The 20,551-nt window shown below is 43.1% G+C and overlaps 1 protein-coding gene across 3 annotated transcripts in view; it reads left to right on the top strand.

Annotated features, from left to right (window-relative positions):
- Positions 1-20,349, top strand: part of ppargc1a (peroxisome proliferator-activated receptor gamma, coactivator 1 alpha) — a 40,202-nt gene extending 19,853 nt beyond the window's left edge. The window contains exons 3-13 of one of the 3 annotated variants that reach the window (XM_036596088.1): positions 1,595-1,789; positions 2,944-3,066; positions 3,713-4,073; positions 5,767-5,812; positions 5,997-6,070; positions 8,945-9,983; positions 11,421-11,513; positions 11,955-12,075; positions 14,273-14,394; positions 14,756-14,907; positions 17,374-20,349. In XM_036596088.1, the coding sequence (XP_036451981.1) occupies positions 1,595-1,789; positions 2,944-3,066; positions 3,713-4,073; positions 5,767-5,812; positions 5,997-6,070; positions 8,945-9,983; positions 11,421-11,513; positions 11,955-12,075; positions 14,273-14,394; positions 14,756-14,907; positions 17,374-17,477 (2,430 nt within the window). In that variant the 3' untranslated portion in view covers positions 17,478-20,349. The remainder of the gene's footprint in view (positions 1-1,594; positions 1,790-2,943; positions 3,067-3,712; positions 4,074-5,766; positions 5,813-5,996; positions 6,071-8,944; positions 9,984-11,420; positions 11,514-11,954; positions 12,076-14,272; positions 14,395-14,755; positions 14,908-17,373) is intronic. The other 2 variants (XM_036596089.1, XM_036596090.1) reach the window with 2 other exon arrangements.
- The last annotated feature ends 202 nt before the right edge of the window (positions 20,350-20,551 follow it).

Below are 20,551 nucleotides of genomic sequence, written 5' to 3' on the forward strand. Positions count from 1 at the left end.
GACATTTCTGGTGCCACTGACATCTTATGATGGGATCTCTGTTAAGATAGGTTTCATCCATACCTGTCTCAGGAAGGTTATAGCAACATTGGAAATAATACTAAATGATCTGGGTTGTAATTAGCTTGCTGAGGAGTTGCTTTTTAGAATGAGGAGAAGGCTTTAGTATATATTGGCTGCTGGTGCTCATAATGTACTATATATTAAAGTGCTAAAATAAGGTGTTGAAGAGCTGCTGGGGTCCGAGGAAGGGACAGGGAGCCATTAACCAGCGATTAAACCAGCATGATAATTCATAGGCAACAATTTACTCCTCGCAGTTTTACCACTAGATCTCAAAGCCCCCAGTGGGTGTTTGGTTATCTCTGAAATTTGTCCCGTTATCATTTTCGATAATAAATGAGGGAATCTCTTGAAAGGTCTTCCCAAATCAGTCAGGGAGCGTCTCTCAAAATCTCCTCAGTGAAGCTCCGCTTAGCATTTTCTTTGTGGTTCATCAAATCAATGTTATCAATTACTGGGGTCCTTTAAGTGAGGAGAGATATGGGGAATGGCCCCTGTTTTGCTTTCTCAAAAGCTGCTCCTATGAAGATGAGGCCATGCTGGCATGTAATCAGGGGAAACTATGAATAGAAAGAGGATCAAACAGGGTGATCGTTGCACATGGGACTGGAGGCTAAGTAGCGCAATACCCCTATCTAAAGAGGACTCTTTGCCTGCAGCCACAATGATTGCGCCCGAATGCTATCGGCAAGCGATACTAATCCTGTGGTGTGCATAAAAGGATTTGTTCTTGTTGGGCTGTATGTGCCATGACCCACAGCAGTTTGGGTGTTTATCTTCTGTGGTTGCTAAGTCCCACGGGTTTTGGCAGTGGAACTTCCAGGGCCTGTCACAACCCCTCCTCCTCCGCCCGTGCTGTTCCTCAGGCACTGCCCCTCCCATGTTACCATGACCCCCCATGCTGACGAGGAAAATGTCTCAGCAACTTAAATTTGTTATTTCATAGGTAAATGAGCAATGGATGGCCTTCATTTTTGTATTCTCAATGGATCTCTCGCAGTCTATATTGTCAGTTGTCTAGTGCCATTTTCAAAAAATCACATTCATTTAGCATTAACAGATGATAATTGTGCCTTATCTGTAAAGCGTTCACAACATCTTGTGGACAAGCCACTTGCATCCCTTCTGTGGAGAACAGAGTTAGAGACTGGAGCAACTCAACTTCCTATCCATTGTTCCCCCTCCCTTCCTGTTTCTTTCCCTGGGTAGTTGCTGTGTGTCAGCCCAGTTAATGGGTTTCTTAGGGGAGATATTATTTTGGTCCAGTAAGCCGCATGCTTAATGTATGACTGACAGCACTGACTCATGTGGCTAAGGCAATTTGTAGTTGAAAGAAATTTCTGTGCACACTTTTTCTCGTACAGCACTGCAGAAAAAAAACCCTCCACATTCTATTAACAATGGAGCAGTACCCCTCCCTCCGGTGCTTGCGCCAACATAGAGACAGACAGAAATCGACTTCTCCAAACTAAACTGTCCTATTTTCTCCCACTGTTCTTTCTCTCGCCCCTTTCCTTTTCCACCTCCTAAGAAGATAGATGAGGAAAATGAGGCCAACTTGCTGGCAGTGCTCACAGAAACCCTGGACAGTATCCCGGTGGACGAGGACGGATTGCCTTCGTTCGAGGCCCTGGCAGATGGGGACGTGACCAACGCCAGCGATCAGAGCTGTCCCTCCACCCCTGATGGCTCGCCACGCACCCCAGAGCCAGAGGAGCCCTCCCTGGTAAGGCTCCCTCTGCTTCTGCATGCCCCCAATCCCCTGCTGCCATGAACCATGTCCAGCCCCTCTCTTTCTGTCTCTTACTCTCACTCAGCTTCTCTCAGTGCCACATTCTCCCTGTTTCTTTCCCTTGCTCTCCCTGTCTGGCTCTCGCGTGCACCAGATAAGGACATGCTGCAGGCCTGTGACCAAAAACGGGCACAGGCTATGGAGGCAGTAGCTCTGGCAGGCCCAGCACGGCGTCTGTGGGCAGAACTAAGCCATACAGCACAGATGAAAGAGCAAATCGAAGTGGATCAGTGTTCTTGAAGTGTTAACTGCATTGCTCGTTACATTACTCCAGAAAGACACATATGCACAGTGGTGGTCCCGGCATAATGTTTCAGCACCCTGTGCAGTCAAACTACAGCAAAGATCAGGAAAGCCATCATTTTACTGTGCATTGGTAATCTCTGCATCTAACAGATTCAGTGAAAAGTTCCAGAAAATAGTGACCTTTGATAAAAGGCTGCAAAAGTGAGAAACTTCCTTGTGACAGGGATACCATATATACCAGCAGTGGTACTTGTTATGGGTTATAAGGCACATCTGCAGTCTTCCAGGATCAAGATAGTTTCAGACCACAACAGGGATCTGAACCAAGACGCTACCAGTGTGGATCTCTCTTCCATACACTGTGTTTATTTATTTCCAATCGGTCACCTCCCCAGTCTCATTATTTTGCTCATCACAGAAATATTAAAAGTATGCATGGGGGTATGTGTTATGACAACATTTACTCGATTCGGGCTGACTTTTTAGCACAAACAGTTATAAGTATTTGCAGTATTTTTTGTTCCACTTGCTTCTAGTTAATATCAATAATACAAACATCTCCCCAGACCTATGTGATAGCTTTCTTTCCCACGTTATTTTGTGCTGTCCTTTATTATTACTATTATCACTATTGTAATTCTTGTTGTTATTATTATTATTAAAAGTAGTAGTAGTAGTTAGTTAGCCTAAATAGGCTCATAGACTAAACATGCAATGAAATAAAAAAAAAATTGAAAATCATAAGAATGCCACAAAAATATATTATTTTTGAAACCTGCTTTTCAACTGTTAATGCTTCAATGTAATACCATCATCTAATTGTTTATGTGCTTAATTTGCAGCTAAAGAAGCTCCTCTTGGCTCCCCCTAATTCCCAACTCAGCTATAATCAATACCCAGGTGGCAAGGCACAGAACCATGCAGCCAGCAACCACAGGATCAGACCAACACCTGCTGTTACCAAGGTAGTTTTGTGTCACATACTTCATCAAAGTACTGAACCTTTGTCTCCCAGTTCTTTTCTCTTCTTACCATATAGTCTTGTTTCTTGGAATGGGATTTAGGCCTTTCCAAAGCTGAGTATATTTTCTCCAAATCTTAGCAAGTGATACAGATTACAATACCCCTACAATCTCATTGGTGCTGTTCTGTTAGAGTTGGATTATCACCTCAAGCTATGTTATGCTCTACACCCCAAAATCTACATTTTTACCAATGTTTATCAAGTGTATCACATTGTAAAATTGTTAATTAGACTCAATTCATCTTAGTCATTTGTACTTATCATGTGTGACCCTCTTACCCACATTCACACATGCTTCCCTTTGAGGAGTTAATTTTCTTTAATGACTTTGACTCCTGTTTCTGGAGTGATGCACATGGCAATCTCCCAGAGGACATTGCATTGCCTTCCCCCTGCCGCTGGCATCCGGATCTCACCGGAGCTATCCCAAGACCTCGTAATTAAGATGATGGGTGATACATGCTTGTGTTGCCCTGTGCAGAGTACAACACCACCTCTATGCTGACTCCTGATTTTTTCTTTCCCTTTCCTTCTTTTTCTTTTTCTCTATGCTTTTTGTTTCTCTCTTGCTCTCTCTCTCTCTCTAGACGGAAAACCCCTGGAACAGCAAACAAAGAGGCGTCTGTCCCCAGCCAAGCCGGCTGGTGAGACGCCCTTGCACGGAGCTGCTCAAGTACCTCACCGCCACTGATGATGCCTTCCAGACAAGAGCCAGTGAAGCCAAGAGCACCTGGTCAGGCTGCGGCAAGGACAGGGGTGGGCCTGGTACCTCGTCCTGTTCGTCCTCTTCTTCTCCGTCCTCCTCATCCACATCCTCCTTCTCCTCCCTGTCCTCCTGCTCCTCCTCTACAGCCTCAAAGAAGAAGACCTCCTCTGCCTCCCTGTCATCACAACAACAGCAGCAGCAGCAGCAGCAGCAGCAGCAGCTGGCAGCGCAGGCCCAGAGAGGTGAGAGCCAGGCAGCTGGAGCGTGTAGTGTGGCTGGTGAGGGGGCAGGGCATTGGCGGCGATGTACACATGGGGAGCAATCCGCCCCTGTTGTGCCATCCTGTGGAAGTGGCTGTGGCCACGCCCGCTCCAGTGAAGAGGGGAGGCCGCCGGGCCTGCAGCCGGGTGCAGACACAGGCAGCCTGGCCGCCGCCCGCTTCATTAGGTACATGCACTCTTACTCTCTCCCGCCTAGAGAGATGGGTCGCGCAGGCAGCTGTGGCCGTTGTCTTGAGGCGGGCGGCTGGACTTGGGCCAGCCGTGCCGACAGGCACATCACGTTAACCATTAGGAAGAGGAGGCAAGAGCAAGAGCATCCCATGCTCAGCCAGCTGCTTACCTCCAGGCCCAGGCCAGCCCGTTACCGGGCCCACTTGCAGATGCCTAATGTCCCCCAGACGGACAGGCAAGACCCACCCGAAATGACTCCTAAAGACGAAGGGTGGGGTGGGCACAAAGTGAAAGCTAGTCAGGAACAACACAGAAAAAAACCTGTTCCAGACTTCCAAGAACCTTGTCAGGCTGACCCATCAGACCTTGAGCTGTCAACACTGGTTGACTTGGACTTAGAAAGTTGGTTAATGAAATCAGAGCAGGAGACAGGACAGTCCAAAGATATAGTGAGGCAAAATAGGGTGGATGTTTATAATGATGTCGTAGGCAGCCCTGTGTCATTCCCTTGGGGCTCGCCAAGTCCACTCTTCCCAGACTCTTTAGTTCCAGAGCACACCCCCTCCGCCACACAAGGGCAGAACCCACACAGACAGGCACTCTGCAGGCACCCTGATGACCAGGTCCCACCACTGTTAGGTAAACATTGCTGCATCCCTACCCTCTCTTTCTTCTGCCTCTCCTCCTCTAACTGCTTCCCAGTTTGACTACAGACTAACCCCGATGCTAACTTAAACTAGACACCCTAGAAATGCAACCAGTTGCATCATGCTTTACAAAGGGCAACATTCTGAATGGGTACAGACCCTTCACTTGACACAAAATGAGGGGCGGCTGAGCCAGCAACCTTGACTCACAAATGCAATTGGAGTCAACCGATTTCCAGCATGGAACAAGCAAAGTGTGCTGAATTTCCATGTGGTCTTAAGCAAATATGGCTGCCTTGACATAGCTGTCTAACTGAGAGAAACTCCCTAGCTACAGTTGGAGACAGTCGCAGCCTCAGGCAACTGCACATGCTTCCTCGACTCTTCTTTCTTCTCCTGCTTTGGTTTAAATTGCATGCCAAATATTTAACTTTTCAGTTCGGTTTCCATCATTGCCATTTGTAATGCGTGTGCTGTTTATTTTCTTTTCAACTCATTCTCTTTTCATTTTCTGTCTTCCGTGTTGTGGGGGAATTTTCACATGGGTTGGATTTCTGGACACATGCCATCACTTCATCTTGCCTCAGAAAGTGAGCAGTGAGACTAAAATGAGACAAAAAAAGCAAGCAAACCAATGGGGTCAAGCTAGAAACTATTAGCTTTCTTTTAAACTTTTGGCTGGATAAAACTCTAGCCACTTTGTATTGGGTTGGGAGTTCCACATCATCACTGTTAATGATCAAAATCTTAAATTGATTTGTAGATGTGGACCTGATATCTTTTAGGCACAGTGTGATCTAGTTAATTAATTACCCATGCTCCTTTGTGTTCTGCAGCCAAACCAACCACCTTGCCACTTCCTTTGACCCCAGAGTCTCCAAAGTAAGTGAGAGTTTTTCCACCATTCTTGTAGAGCAGACAAAATCTGAACTAAAGCAGCAAAGAAAGTGATCTATTCCAACCATGAGGCATTTTTTTTAGATTTCATTTCCATTTGTAAAACCACACAACCGTTTAAAAGTGCCTCTTCACTGTGATTATATCAGTTCTTTTTTATGTCTTGCAGTGACCACAAAGGATCTCCATTTGAGAACAAGACCATTGAACGCACATTGAGTGTGGAGATCTCTGGAACCCCAGGTAAGCAAATCAGTGCATTTTACTCATTATTCACAGGCATGATAGACCAGCATAATATAAACTGTATGAATGTGAAAAGAAAAAAGAAAAACAGGGAAGTTTCTTTGCTTTCCTCCAAAGAGTTCATGTTCTCCTCTCATTTAGATCTTAATGTTCTTTGACTGGGAGTCACTCTCCCTCAATATATCACACTCAATTTGATGCAGCATTAGTATTGTTTTAATTAGTTTTGGCGTGTAATCTAGTTTGCTGATAGTATCTGTATCTTTGCCGTCTGGTAATCTGATTAGAGACATTGCTGTAATTTCCGATGTTCAATCCAATATTTATGGGAAGAATGCTATTTACCAAATGGGTCAATATGAAGGGATTTTTATCATTCTTACTGCCGTCATTGCTGTCCACTATATATTTATTAATAAATTGTTTTGTTGAAAGCTGTAGATAAAGGAGTAATTAAAGGCAAATAAAATGATTGTTGAGGCTAAACACAAGGCTTCAGCAGATGTCTCCTCGTCTTTCTCTCTTTCTCAGTGTAAATCATGCAGGTAATTATTTCAGGACCCCCCATGCAAAGATGAATCATTTCAGGTCAATAAAAACAAAATGGCTGTCCTTTTCTTCTCGCAGTGTCAGAATGAATGGGTCATTTGATATTCATTTACCACCAACTAATGGCCCTCAATGCACAGATCTGACTCATCCCTGAGATTTAGGGTGACACTTTGTATTATGGTTGACAGGACTTAAGATTTGGAGGGAAACTATGGTTTCTGTGGGGTCTTCTATTTGACTTCGTTAAAACTGCTGCTCAATCTTTTGTTTACATAAGAGTTAAAGGTTACACTGGGTCTCCCCTGGAGCAACTGAAGTTATGCTCAGGAGCCATCAGGGGCTGTTAATTTTTCCCCTTATTTATTGCACATGGCTGTGTCTCCTAACCGTAGGCAAAGTTTAGCTCCATTTAGCGCTAAATGTAGCTATGCTACACAAATTTTCATCCTGCACCTCTTACACAACACAGATTTGGGATTGGATATTAGTGTAAAGCAGCCATTAAAGTAAGCACTTTGATGTAGAGCCTTTCCACTTAGGGATTAGCTTGCCAGGGTCCTGTACCGTTATTACTTCCTATGGCCTACCTTGAGCTCTCCACGCTCAGATAATGTGGAGCTGCAGAGGATAATTCCTGTTACACCTGATTAATTGGTAATGAGTCAGAGCAAGACTGGCAGAAATGTTTTAGTCAGAGAAAATTTCCATTTAGGAAGCAAAAATCGGCACATTTCCTTACACAGTCTTCGGCAGCAGTTTCGGCTGTAGTTGAGGTAATGCTGTGTTAAGTGTAGAGGTAGTAACAGTGCAGTGGTTATGATGTACTGGAGAATGTTGAAGTTAGTTAAGGCTGATGTGGAGAAAATGACTGAAGCAAGACACCTGCAGAATAGACAGAGAGCAGGAGCTTTAATACTGCTCCCTAATCCCCTCCTCTCTAATAGATTTACTGTGGGCTGCTGGTGTCTTTAATTATGGTATCTATGACACCCAGGTCAGTCCATGTGTCACTCCTCGCATGGCTTTTTAAGATTACCACAGGGATCAGCTCCGTAAGCTTTAGGTAGTAATTCGTTTGGAAGGTCCCTGTGTAATTCACACCCGGATGGAAACAGGTGAGAAAACCCACAGCTGGATGATTGGTGTTTGTGTCTATGTCACATCCATCACTGACTGAGCAGCATATATTTATCTAATTCTGATTTATTCCAAAGGTGCTAATGGCTCTTAGTTTTAACGATCATGTGTGCATTGTTTTGCCCAGATGGCGTTTCACTGGTGCAGCAGAAGATCCTTTGGCAGCACCCCTCCTCCCTACTCTCCATAGCTCATTGCACCACTGTAATAATACATCTATATTAAGGGCCTTTTTTTATTTGAAATATCGCATCAGCTAGGCTGGTATCGGTACCACATCCTTCTAGCAAATAGATACACAATTGTACATAGACAGTTGTAGAAGGTGCTATAGGAGCTATGGACAAGAGACAGGCTTTCCCTATTGCTAGAGTTTGACCCTCAAATTTGCCTCAAGCCTCTCTTGACTACTAATGATCAGACCTGTACATGTGCAAGATGTGTACAGCTCAGAAGACTGTCAGACAAATATCTAAATCATTTCTAGAGAGGAAAGACATAGGGAAGAGATAAGAGGGGGATAGAGAGAGGGGGAAGGACTACATTCAGTTGTTTGTGCAAGTGCATTAACAATGTCGTAAAACGGCACATCTCAGGATTTCTCATATAGCTGCCATCTGGTGCCACATAAATCTGTCAGGACTGCCGTGGTTCATGAGGGGGAAGAGGTGGCACAGCCGAGGAGAATGATAACACATTCCCCTGCAGCCTCTGAGCTCTTATTCCAAACTAAAAGGCATGTAGTTTATACATGTACTAAAGTAGGCCATCAACATCCACGCAAGTGCAGGATTTAGATCTTTTAAGACCTTTCTCATGTTTTTGCCATAATCCGTCCTTATTACAAAGAACCCTTAGAGTTCTATGCATTTCCAGTGTTTCTTGCTAATAAGATGTAGCTGTTGGAAAGAGTGTTTTTTTTTTTCGTTCTAATGAATGGGGTTGTCCAAGGTCAGGAGGAAATCAGGAGAAGTGACTGGTACTCTTTCAGTTTTCCATCTGAGGTTTCATTAATCTGTCAATATTCCAATAAAATACGGATCAGGATTAGGGCTGAATGAAAAGGAATATTTTAATCAAGGGTACTCACTGACTGAGTAGATGGACTCCAGGCAGAACTGCATCACACTGTAAAAAACAGCATTGTGAATTTATATCCTCTGTCTTCCCTCTTCTGTGCAGGTCTGACACCACCTACCACGCCTCCTCACAAAGCCAGTCAAGAGAACCCTTTCAAAGTATCACTCAAAACCAAGCTGTCTTCATGCTCTTCTTCAGCCCTGACGAGCAAGAGGGCCAAGCTGAGCAATGGAGGCCCATGCCCTCAGCCATCCAGTGGCTCCAGCAGGAAGGGCCCAGAGCAGACTGAGCTTTATGCCCAGCTGAGCAAGGCATCCTCTGCCTTGCCTCTGGGAGGCTCAGAGGAGCGCCGGGGCAAGCGGCCCACGCCCCGTGTCTTTGGTGATCATGACTATTGCCAGTCTGCCAGCACAAAACGAGATGGCAGCACCATAGCTGCCTCACTAACTGGGCCGGTGGAGGGCCGGCATGTAGAATGTAAAGACTCAGCCATGCCGTCCTCTTCTACTCCTACATCCTTTTCGTCTTCCGTCTCCCCCTCGTCTTCCTCTCTGGCCAGGCAGCTGCAGGGCCTTCCCCCCACCGTTCAGGAGGCTTCTCCAGATAAGGAGGCTCAGGGGCAGGACCACAACCCCACTTTGGGTGCCAAAACTTCAGCAGAGAGCAACTCTGCTGGCAGGAAGCTGCTTCGAGACCAGGAGATACGGGATGAGCTCAATAAGCACTTTGGTAACCCCCAGCAAGCTTTCTTCAATGAGGCTGAGCAGACAGGATCCCAGCCACTAGATGAAAGTGACTCCGGGGATGAAAACTATTACCCTTTTGGGAGCTACATGCACACGGGTTTGCCTGACTTTGAGGATCTGGAGGTGGGCCGCGAGCGTCTTCTCTGTTCGTGGGAAGGGACTCCGCTGGAGCTTCTCTTTGAACGCTCACCCTCTTGCTCCCCATCCAGTAGCTCGCCCTCCCGGAGCTCGGTCTCGCCACCCTCAACTCTGCTCTCTCCACGGCACTTCAGGTGGCCCCAGTCTGGGTCACGCTCCAGGTCCCGCTCCAGGTCTTCCTCACACCACAGACGTAGATCCCTCTCTAGGTCTCCTTACTCCTGTTCCCAGTCCCCGGACAGCCGCTCCCCCTCTTGGTAGGTACCAATGAAGGATCTTACTTACACATCATAGTCTCAGTGTTTGTAGTGGACCGGACACTAATGCATGCAGCTCGTTAAGGTGCCTGTGTTGAGCCTATTGCTAATTTAACAACTGACTCAGAGTTCAAGTCTCTCAACATGACCATTTGAGTGCAGACAGCTTATGTTGCACATCCTGAAAGGGGTATGCTTTGTTACACCAATGTTACCCACAAAGGGCCATGTGGCTGCAGGTTTTCATTCCAACAAGCAACAACACACCTCATATAGCTACTCAGTTGTTTAAAGACAGAAACCAGCTGATAAAACTAGAGGAATCACATGTTATTCTGCTTGATTGCAATGCCATTTTTGGGTAACACTGGTGACCCCTGCGTTATGTGCTAGATGAAAGGGCACTGGCATCATGAGGTAAAAGCAATGCGTTTTCAATATCAAGAATCTGAGCTGGTTTATTCAATCCACCTGCATTTTCAAACTTTAGATATATCTTGAGTGAAATAATTTCAAAATTATGACAGCACACTGACCTGTATAAATTGACCTCTCTGAATGGTGTCTTGTAGACATGTAGTCTTGATCACACGTGAAGGAAATAGGGATGTGTTTCTGTCATTCCTTGAACAAACAAGTCTTCTGTGAGAGTATGTGAAGACCTCACAGCTCTTAGCATCGCCACCTTCATCCTTTTTATGTTGGATTTTAGATTATGTCCCTCACTGCTTGACAGGGCTTTGTTGTTTTTAGTGGCAGCTGTTGTTTTGGCTCATCAGTGTTAGCCACTCGGTCCCTGGGAGATGAAAGTACCGGACCCCTTTAAAGGGGGTTACATCATCACAGAACACGAGGGAGACAATATTTATAGTGCTGCCTTTGATTTTGCACCAAAGGCAAAAGGAATAGTACTGAAAGAGAACTCTCAAAAAAATGGGAGTTCCCAGACATTCCCGAGGTAATACACTGTCTTGTTAGACTACCTTCTGAATGAAGTAACATCAGAGTTTCACAAACATTTGTGATATGCCAGGTTTCCTATATAGTTATAAGCTGTCATTTAATAGATCTATCCCAATAACATGTAATAGAATCCCAAAAAGGCTGCTGCCAGCAATAGGTGATGACCACAGGTCTTCTGCATGTACATTTAGCATATTCTTTTTGCTCCAGTAATCGAGTTTTAAGTATAGATGTCTATGTCGACCACTCTGATATGCCATAGCTGACGTCTCCGCACTATCAGACTTTGATCCAGTACAGATCATATGCATGTGTCAGTGTAAGTCTAAGGCAGGTAAGTAAGGTAAGACTCAATTGGTTGTGGTCCTGAAAGAGTGTAAGAGAGATATTCAATAAGAACTAAGCTACTACTCATTCTATTATAAATAAATAAGAAATGTATATAAATTCTGTGTTTTGTTATTCGACATGCAGGTCTCGTCACACTGTTGACAACAGCACTTTCAAATCCAGGACTCGCAGAAGCCCTCAGTCCCAATCTCATTCTACTCTCGGTCGGAGGCCTAGGTAAATATCCAACAAAATTCTTTTGCATCTCTGTACTTCTAGCAGCCTATTTTGCTTTCAAGATTTGAAATCCTATTTTTTGCAAAGGGAGTCAGCCATTTGCAAATGAGAAAAAAAGTTCCACTTTTGGGCACAAAGCTCAAACTAAGCAGAAAGTAATGGCATGTGAAGTTGTGCTGACAGAAGCAGCTGCCCAATTCCTGACGTGCTCCCTCAGGAGTGCTTCCTATGGGAGCCGTAACCTTTTGCAATGCGGGGAGACGTCTTATTAATGCATTTGTTTTTCTTCTTTGCTTCCAAAAAAACAAACAAACATAAAATCTCAGTCCACTGTGATCTGGCCATTTTTGACCCTATATGAGGAACCCAGTGTTAGAACATGAGTGCACACATGATTGCTTTTGTGAAAAAAAATCTGTGTCTTTATTTTTTCTCTCATAGGTACAACAGCTATGAAGAATACCAGCATGAGCAGCTGAAGAGGGAGGAGTATCAGCGGGACTATGAAAAACGGGAGGGTGAGAGGGCTGAACAGAGGGAGCGGCAACGACAAAAAGCAATAGTGAGTTAACATGAGATCACCTTCCCCCCTTTTATTTATTATTAGTATTTATTTATTTATTTATTTTTTTGGTGCCGCAGCCCTTCTTATTGGAATCTCACATTTCTGCAGACTAGATGTAGCTCTTTAACTGTCTCCCACTCCCTGCTCTGACTATGCCTGCAGACAGCTCCGAGCACACAGCCTTCCTTGCATTCTCTTTCAGTGAGGGAGTTCATGCAAAACTAGAATTCTGAATCATTCAGGCTACACGTGTTTCCTCTTTATCTCCCGGTTGTGTATTTTTAACGTCTCTGTGGCGTCTCAGAATGTTGTCGGATCCTATTAATCACACCACGGGCTAAATGCTATCGACTAGACAGCGGCTAAAAAAAATGTGTTAAAATAAGACGGCCCAAATCAAAGCTATGGAAATACGAGTCTTGAATGTGGACTTAGAGCAGATATCTATTTTAAATACAATTCCCTAAATCTTAAACAAAATATCATTTCTGCTCTCCTCATTTCTGCCTGACCAGAGTGTGAAATGAGACAGGTTTCCAACTCAGTTCAGCCCTTCACTGATAAATGCACACGTCAAATAATGCACGCGTGACTTGGTCCCACCGTTCGCCTCCTCCACCCCCCTTGTGCGGCAGGGAGACAATTATGGGTAGCACGGGCTGAGCTGTCAGGAGAGGTTTGGGGGGCCAGAGGATGTGAGAGCTTCATATGAAGCGCCAGCCTCGGGGTGTCATCTTTAAAACCTCGCTGCATTTATCAGCTGTCAGCAACTAAACCACCAATTCAGCAAACACTTTTGTCTTCTACACTAACGTGATAGCAGGGAGGAGGGGCTGGAGGGGGTGGGTGGGGAAGCAGAATATTCTGGTTAATTTGTAATATGTTTGCCTAATCAGAGGAAAGGGCAATGTCGTGACCTGAGAATGGCATCATGTGCCAAGGTGTTCCATTAGTTTAGTGCCAGGCAATTGATTTACGTGTGTAAGTTACAGCAGGCCTCTGGACATGACTACAAATTGTATGTATTCGTATATTTTATGGATAACAGCAAGTAAGCGAATGAGTGCATAAACAAATAATGTCAGTAATACAAAAAATGGCCCAAGGCTTGTGCTGTGTCTTATGATTAGCAAGCAGAATTAAACAGCTCCAATTTTATATATTCAGCCTAGTGGGTTCTTTAAGCTTTCTTGTTTGCACTGTGACCTTACTGTCCTTTTTAGTCCATAGAACAGAGGAACAATATGTTTCTTTTATGCCTATGGATAATTTATTGTGGCTTTATCCCATACTCTCAGAAGACGTAACGGTACAGGTTCATTTTCATTCACCAATAAACAAACATGGTAAATGTAGCTATAAAAGTACAACAATGGTCTTAAGGTCCAATTGTGTACCTTAAATAGGTTTGCAGGTACACTACTTTCACTTTCCCAGGGGAAAGGTGCATATTTGAACATTCTCATAACCAAACGCTTTAAAATAGCACAATAAAAAGACTGGAAACAGACAAATTCACTGAAATAGAATATGGTACAATTATATTCCCCAACTAACTCCAGCAACATGAGGTGTACCACCCCAGTGACAGTTTAGTACCTTTGAAATATGCTCATGCAGCTAGTAAAGTAATCCTTTCAGCTTCAAAGTTTCGGCTTTTTTGAATGAATGTGGCAGCAGCGCCACTTTTAGCTGAGGCCAGCTGCATATTCTGTGGCCTCATAAAGGCAGCATCTTTGAGGCTCTGTATTGATAGACCCATGATCATTATTCCATAGAAGATCCACAGCAGCCACTGTACATTATGGCTGGAAAAAAGGGGGAAAGATGAAGAGCTGTTCTATTTCCCATTCGCTTTTATCTTGTGATCATACTTCCATGGTCAATGCTTAATTGTCATGAACTGGAACATTCTAGATGAGTGGGCTGTTCAAAGCTGCTCCAATTGACTCTCGCATCAGATAAGAGGAAGAGTTTAGCTCTATTGCATACACATACGCACACATACAGGATGAAAGAGAGAATAAAAGACAAAGGAGAGTCCTCCAGTCCCTCTCTCTGGACTGCTCTTGGCTTTCCCACAGTGGTGAATGTTAATTACAGTCATGGAGCGAGGGTTAAGGGCAGAAAGACAGGGAAGACAGAGGCGCTGTACTTCTCTAATCCTTCCCTCTGCCTTGCCTTTAATGACCAGGAGGAGAGGCGGGTGTTGTACGTGGGACGTCTTCGCGCCGACAGCACACGCTCTGAGCTCAAGCGCCGCTTTGAAGTCTTCGGCGAGATCGAGGAGTGCGCCATCAACTTGAGACATGACGGGTAAGGCCTTCAGCCAGTTTGTGTGTGCGCACACTGCTTCAAGTTACAAGGAGGGCCAATTTCCATTTTTGTCTGAAAAAAAAAAACATTTTAGTTTAGATTCGGCCCCACTGGCAGATGATTAAGAGGGAAAGTGCAGCTTCTTCTCACAACCTCAGAGCTAACCAAATACGAAAATTGGCTGAACTCAACAAAAGACAGGCTGACTTGAATATTAGTAGGATTTGACCCCCAAAAATAGAGAGTTCATCATAGTTTTATTGATTGCAGTTTTGCATTTATATGGTGTAAACATCAGCTTGAGGCCTCCAGCTGGTGTCTCCTGCATAGTCTGATGCTTTATTTTCTGTTCTTGATCCAGGGACAATTTTGGCTTTATCACCTACCGCTACACTTGTGATGCCTTTGCTGCCCTTGAGAATGGACACACCTTGCGCAGGTCGAATGAGCCTCAGTTTGAGCTCTGCTTCGGTGGACAAAAGCAGTTCTTCAAATCGAATTACACAGACTTGGGTAAGTGCGCCAGCTTGGCTCCGGCCATACATAAGTGCCTGAAGTCACGACAGACAAAGGGCTGCCTTTCAAAGCAGGAGAAAATAGCTAGGAAGCAAAAGGCTTGAGTGATGCCTTAAAATCAAAGAGGATGCTTTTGCCATATCCCCTCGAGGCCAGTATCTTTCTCTTAGGCATTGAAAAGGGCATATGGAGTTCAACAGGCACTCTGTTTTTGAACTCGAAATAGAAACATAGCTCTATACATCTTTGCATTATAGCAGCATGTAGAGGAATGCAAAAGGTACACCATTACCAACAGAATGCCACTTTTGACAGTTAATCAGCGTAGTAGTGATTCAGTGCGGTAGAGCCTTGGAGATGCCCCAGTGACGGTTTGATACTGTACACATGTACATGTATATTTCATGCTTTGCCTCACTGGATGGCTGAAGAAAAGGGGTTGAAAAAATGAAGAGAAAAGAGAGGAAGGCAAGGTCAAGTCCCATCAGTTTACTCTTCCCAAGCGGGCCTCTGTCTGCTGCCAGCTGCTGGGATGTTCAACAGAGGCAAGACCGTCATGACACTGAGCTGCACGTGGAGGGAGAGAGCGAGGGAGGGAGACAGAGAGAGGCTGAGGATGAGGCTGAGCTGTGACTTGGGGGGTCTGATTTAATCAGTTCTATCCCCATCGCTCTATATCTTGCCAGTTCTCTATCTACTCCTAACGCTCTCCATTTTTCTTTTGCTTTTCTGTCTTCTGTTCTCCCCCATTTTCTTCAGAATGCATCTCTCCTGTGCATCTCCCCCACCTCCCTCTTCCTTCTTTCTTATTCTCTCTTGCTCTCTCTTTCAAGTAATGCTCTTACCATGACTTGAGATTTAAAAGCATGTATGAATAGTGTCTTCTAACTGCGATGATCACTCCATCTCAAAGAGAACGCTCTTGTAAATGTGCCCCATACCATCTGTCCACGATAGCATACAGGAGTGGCCACCTATAGAGAATTACACTGTATTATGTATTACGGGTTAATGGGGTTGCTCAGGAAACTGTGCTAGGACCCTTTCTAATCATAATTTATATAAAGGAGGAGCGTGAAGTAACAGCCAGCCATGATCTCAATGGTAAAAGGGGCAAGTGTCTTTCCAGGGGTATGGAAAATTGAGAAGATGAAGTAGGGGAATCCTAAGGGCAGTGTCTAAACACACAAGCACTGGGAGATGCTCATTACAGACAAAAGCAAGATCATTTTCTCCTGTTATAGCGGGGAAGGTCTGGTGGTGGCCTTAATAGTTGGTTGATTTTCCACTTCACATTTATTTTCTGCAAAATGTGAGGTCAGGGATGCAGAATGGACACTGGAAAGATCTGTCTCTGTGTCATTGATGGCTGTGCAGGCCAATGGAAGGGAACAAGAGCACTTTCCCTCAAATAATGAGGACATCACAGTGTATTTCAATGGCTAAGAGTAAGGCCAAAGGTAGTCAGATGGTGGATATCATACATTCTCCAGATCCAAGCAGGGTGACATTTGTTAACTTACGGGGTCATATCGAGAGGCACTGTGTTTAGGAGACTACCACCTACCTTGGAGCAAATGGATGGAGAGACCTTCATTCTGTCGCTCCTTTCAGAGAACGGAGGGTTTTACATTACGTTTGGCCAGAACAGCAGCGTCAGGTTCTGACAAAGAGAGGAAAGAAAGAGGGGGAAAAAGTGACTTGAATAATGCTGCACCCCAGCAGTGCCCTCCTCTCCAGCTTGGGGCTGTCTTTTCCTCTCTCTTCCTTGTTTTCTGAGACACTGTCCATTAGTTCTAAGTAGAGCACAGGGGCATTTTTCATCCTTCAAGGTGTGCGACGTGACACAATCCTCCCCTTAGCCATAGTATTAGATCACAACTGGCATCTCCTGCCTGCCATGGTCATTCCCATTTCTCACACACCCCAACTATGCCGCTGTCCGTGTGGGGGCCCCATTTGTGAAGCTGCCTGCCACCAGAGATAAGACAGCCGTATTTATTATCGTAGCTACAAATCATAATACATGCCCTATGCTGACTGACTTTGACTGGCCTCTCATTTTTGCCACCTGCTTTGATAGCTGTTGCACTCAGACATAGTTTAATTAAGGGCATTTACGCTGGAGATTAAGAGAGGTTTTGTGAGATAATATCATGGGCCAAGGTGTACAAGGCTGATTAAGCAAAATTTCAAAATTATGAGCCTAAAGTTTGTTGTTTTTCAATGCTTTTCATGACTTCGCAGTTTTACAGTGTTATCCTTTTGGATTCCTTGTAGTATTCAAGACTGAAGCAACTCGAACAGTCTAGTCAAAAATATACAGAACTGGAAAGTAGTTTTAGCAAGTTATTTCACAGAAGTGAAATAACAGCGAGTTTAAAATTCAAGAATTGGCCGTGAGGCCAGTGTCACTGCTCAGCTCTGATGTCAAATTCTGTCAATATCTCTTGCTTCTTTCAGACTCCCATTCTGACGACTTTGATCCAGCTTCCACTAAAAGCAAGTATGACTCTATGGATTTTGACAGCTTGTTGCGTGAGGCCCAGTGCAGCCTGAGAAGGTAACGAGCTCCAACAGACCTGCTGGCTACAAAGAGAGGGATTTGTGATACCTCACTGTTGTTTCAGTCCTCTGAATTTGAGACTACTAGAAGTTTTACACTCAGTGTAAAAGGAAAGTCTATATAAAGAGGGAAATAAATAAATATATAAATATGTAGAGAGATAAATATATATATAAATACATATATATATATATATATATATATATATATATATATATATATATATATATCTCAAAGCAAAGTTTACATGAACATAGCTGCTGCAAAGCTGAGGTGAGACTTTACCTGTGGGGATAGCCAATGAACCTTTAGAGGAGTGCACAGATGTGCGTGTGCTGTGCTGCTGTATGAGACAGTGATCTCCGCACGAATTTTCTCCATGCACTGCTCCAATCTCAGCGCTTTGAGGAGTGAAAACGTGCAGCCTGTTCAGTCTGTTTTTATTTTATTATGATTTTTTTGGCCTTTTTTTATTTAACCTGGTATTTGGATGTGGTGTTACAATATTGTTAAGAGTATGGGATTAATATCTTGGGTGTTCAAGATAATATTGTCTACATTTTGGGGAAAATAATGTAGTCAGATATTTACAGATATTATTAAATGGAATATTTTTATTTTGTGTACATATCAAGGCAAAGTTCTTTATTTGTTACAGCTATGCACTGTAAAATGCAGCCTTTTTAAGATGAAATTTTCTTAATTGAGAATGTCGATCTGTGGTCATTACAATGATGTATAACCAACATGGCGGTTAGGTGACGTGATATGATTGTAAAAATTTGTATGGAGATTGGTTGCTCTTGGGGGGAGCATGTGAACAGATTTTTTTTGGTTGTTATGTTTTTTAAAGTTTTTTTTGTTTGTTTTAAAATTTTATGTCATGTATGGTTTCGTTTGATTTTAAACTCTCAGTGTTTTTCTTACACAGCCTATGTATATTTTAATGTTTTTATCTCCATGACTGTATAAAACAATAGCCCAAGACTTTTGAAGGAATCAATAAGCTTTTAATTTATTTCTCTGTGCACACCAATCATTTTTATTGTTGCTATTTTGGAACTTCACTTTCACTAAGAGATGATTGCTCTTCCTCAAACGCAGAGAAACTCGTACTCATTTTTCATGAGGAAAAGATGTATTTATTTCAGTATTCTGATCAAAATATTTATAGTTGCCATCTATTATGATGTGCAATACAAATTGTGCTATTTATATTGTTATTTGATTTGTTATTTAACATTTGCTGAGAAAGATGTACAATATTCTGTTGAAATATCATCTATTTTCTATGCCTTTCAGAAACAAAAAAACAGTTTATGTGATCACCTCTAGGCACATAATGAACTCTGCTGTCCTACAGTGATGATTTCTTAACGAAAAAAGTGATTACTTTGTCAGGTGGTTTGCAGCCGTATCAGATCATCATCCCCTGTTTTGTTTTCTACAACACATAAAGCAATAAACTCATTTTGCGGGTATTTTATCATCCCACAATCTGTCTCGTTGCTCCTCACACGCTTGGTTATGTGAATGCCAAACTGAAGTTTACAGTTTCCTTTCCTGAATTTTTTAAAAAATCTTGTATTTGATGTGTAAAAAACTATATATAATACTAATCTTCACATTATTCACAATAATTATAAAAAAATAATAGTAATAATGAAAGACAAAAACATGTATAAAAAAGGTAAAAATAAAAAGCAATAAATTATTTTTCGAAGTTGTATTTTAGCTCATGTTGTTGTATGGTTTGACCTGACCTGGTACCCAGACTCTGTCTAAACATGGGGGACTCATTCCAGTGTCTTAGTACATGTCATCACACTGAGAAAATACTTTTATCATTTGCTCCTGTGTATGTGCTGTACATTCGAGTTTGGATATGTGTGTCTTTTTGAAGAACTAAAGAGAAACATATCACATTACTATTGACCTATGGGTAAACCGAAAAAGAACAACTCCGTTTCCCATACTTCTTGTCCACTTTAAGTAAAGCCATTGGTATTGGTAGATTACAGTTTCTCTTTGAATGTCACACTAAAAAAGAACAGGCTTTGTTTTTATACATTTTCAGTAACCCAATATAACATCAGAGAAACTGTGAGGCTGCCCAGAAATCACACTACCTTCCAAGTGACACTTAAGGTAACCTTGTGGTTTCTAGTCCAATTAATGTCCAATTTACAGCGAGAGTAATAAGAAAGCCAGTCTCTTTTCAAACGAGCCCAAGATCTTTTGTATTAATCTCAACAGACCACACAACACCTTTCATGAAGTATGATTGTGTAGATGAGACTGCATCTGCAAAAAGAGGCAATATCAGAAGGGAGAGAAAACCCTTCTTTCTTTGTTCTTTCTGTAGTGTTTTCTTTCTGCACAGAGCTTGGGTAATGGTGTCATGTCCCATTTGATATGTGGCTTTAATCATTGTGATATAAAAAAATGCTTTGTAAATTGCTAGAGTAGCAATATATTACAATCCCCAGCGGGGTTTTTTTTCAACTGTGTGGCAGAGTTTTTACTAATGTGAACTACTGAGGGATTTGCCACTGCTGTAGACATTTGTATGTGGATGATCATATTTTGTTTGGAAGGAAAAGATGTGTGTTTGTGTGTATGTATGAATGAGAGCACATGTGAGTGGTTATAGTGATTATATGGATGGGGGGAGGTGTGGGAGGGGGTTGTTCGTTGTTACCTTCCTTTTTTTTGTCTCCTATCCATGTTGCCTTCTGCTGAGTCCTTACCAATGCCTTTGTGGTTCTACCTATTGTACTATCTTTCTTGTGAATTTTATTTTTTATGTGCAATTCTCATCAGCCTCACCATGCCAATAAAGGGAAATGTGTTTCAAAGAAACGCACTGGATACCCCAAACTTGCCCCTCTCTTTTGTCCTCTCCTCCTTTTGTGCAGCGTGTTTGTGCAGGAAAGAATGTGAAATCAACTCTCAAGCAAGAGCCATGCGTGAGTAATCTGTTCGGATTCTCTGCAAATAGTCTAGTAATAGCTTCACGGCAGCAGTTTGTCCCTTAAGGAATTTCATCTAATGAAACTCAAGTATCTGTGTGTA

Source organism: Colossoma macropomum, unplaced genomic scaffold (genome assembly GCF_904425465.1).
Source record: "Colossoma macropomum unplaced genomic scaffold, Colossoma_macropomum, whole genome shotgun sequence".
NCBI lineage: Eukaryota > Metazoa > Chordata > Actinopteri > Characiformes > Serrasalmidae > Colossoma > Colossoma macropomum.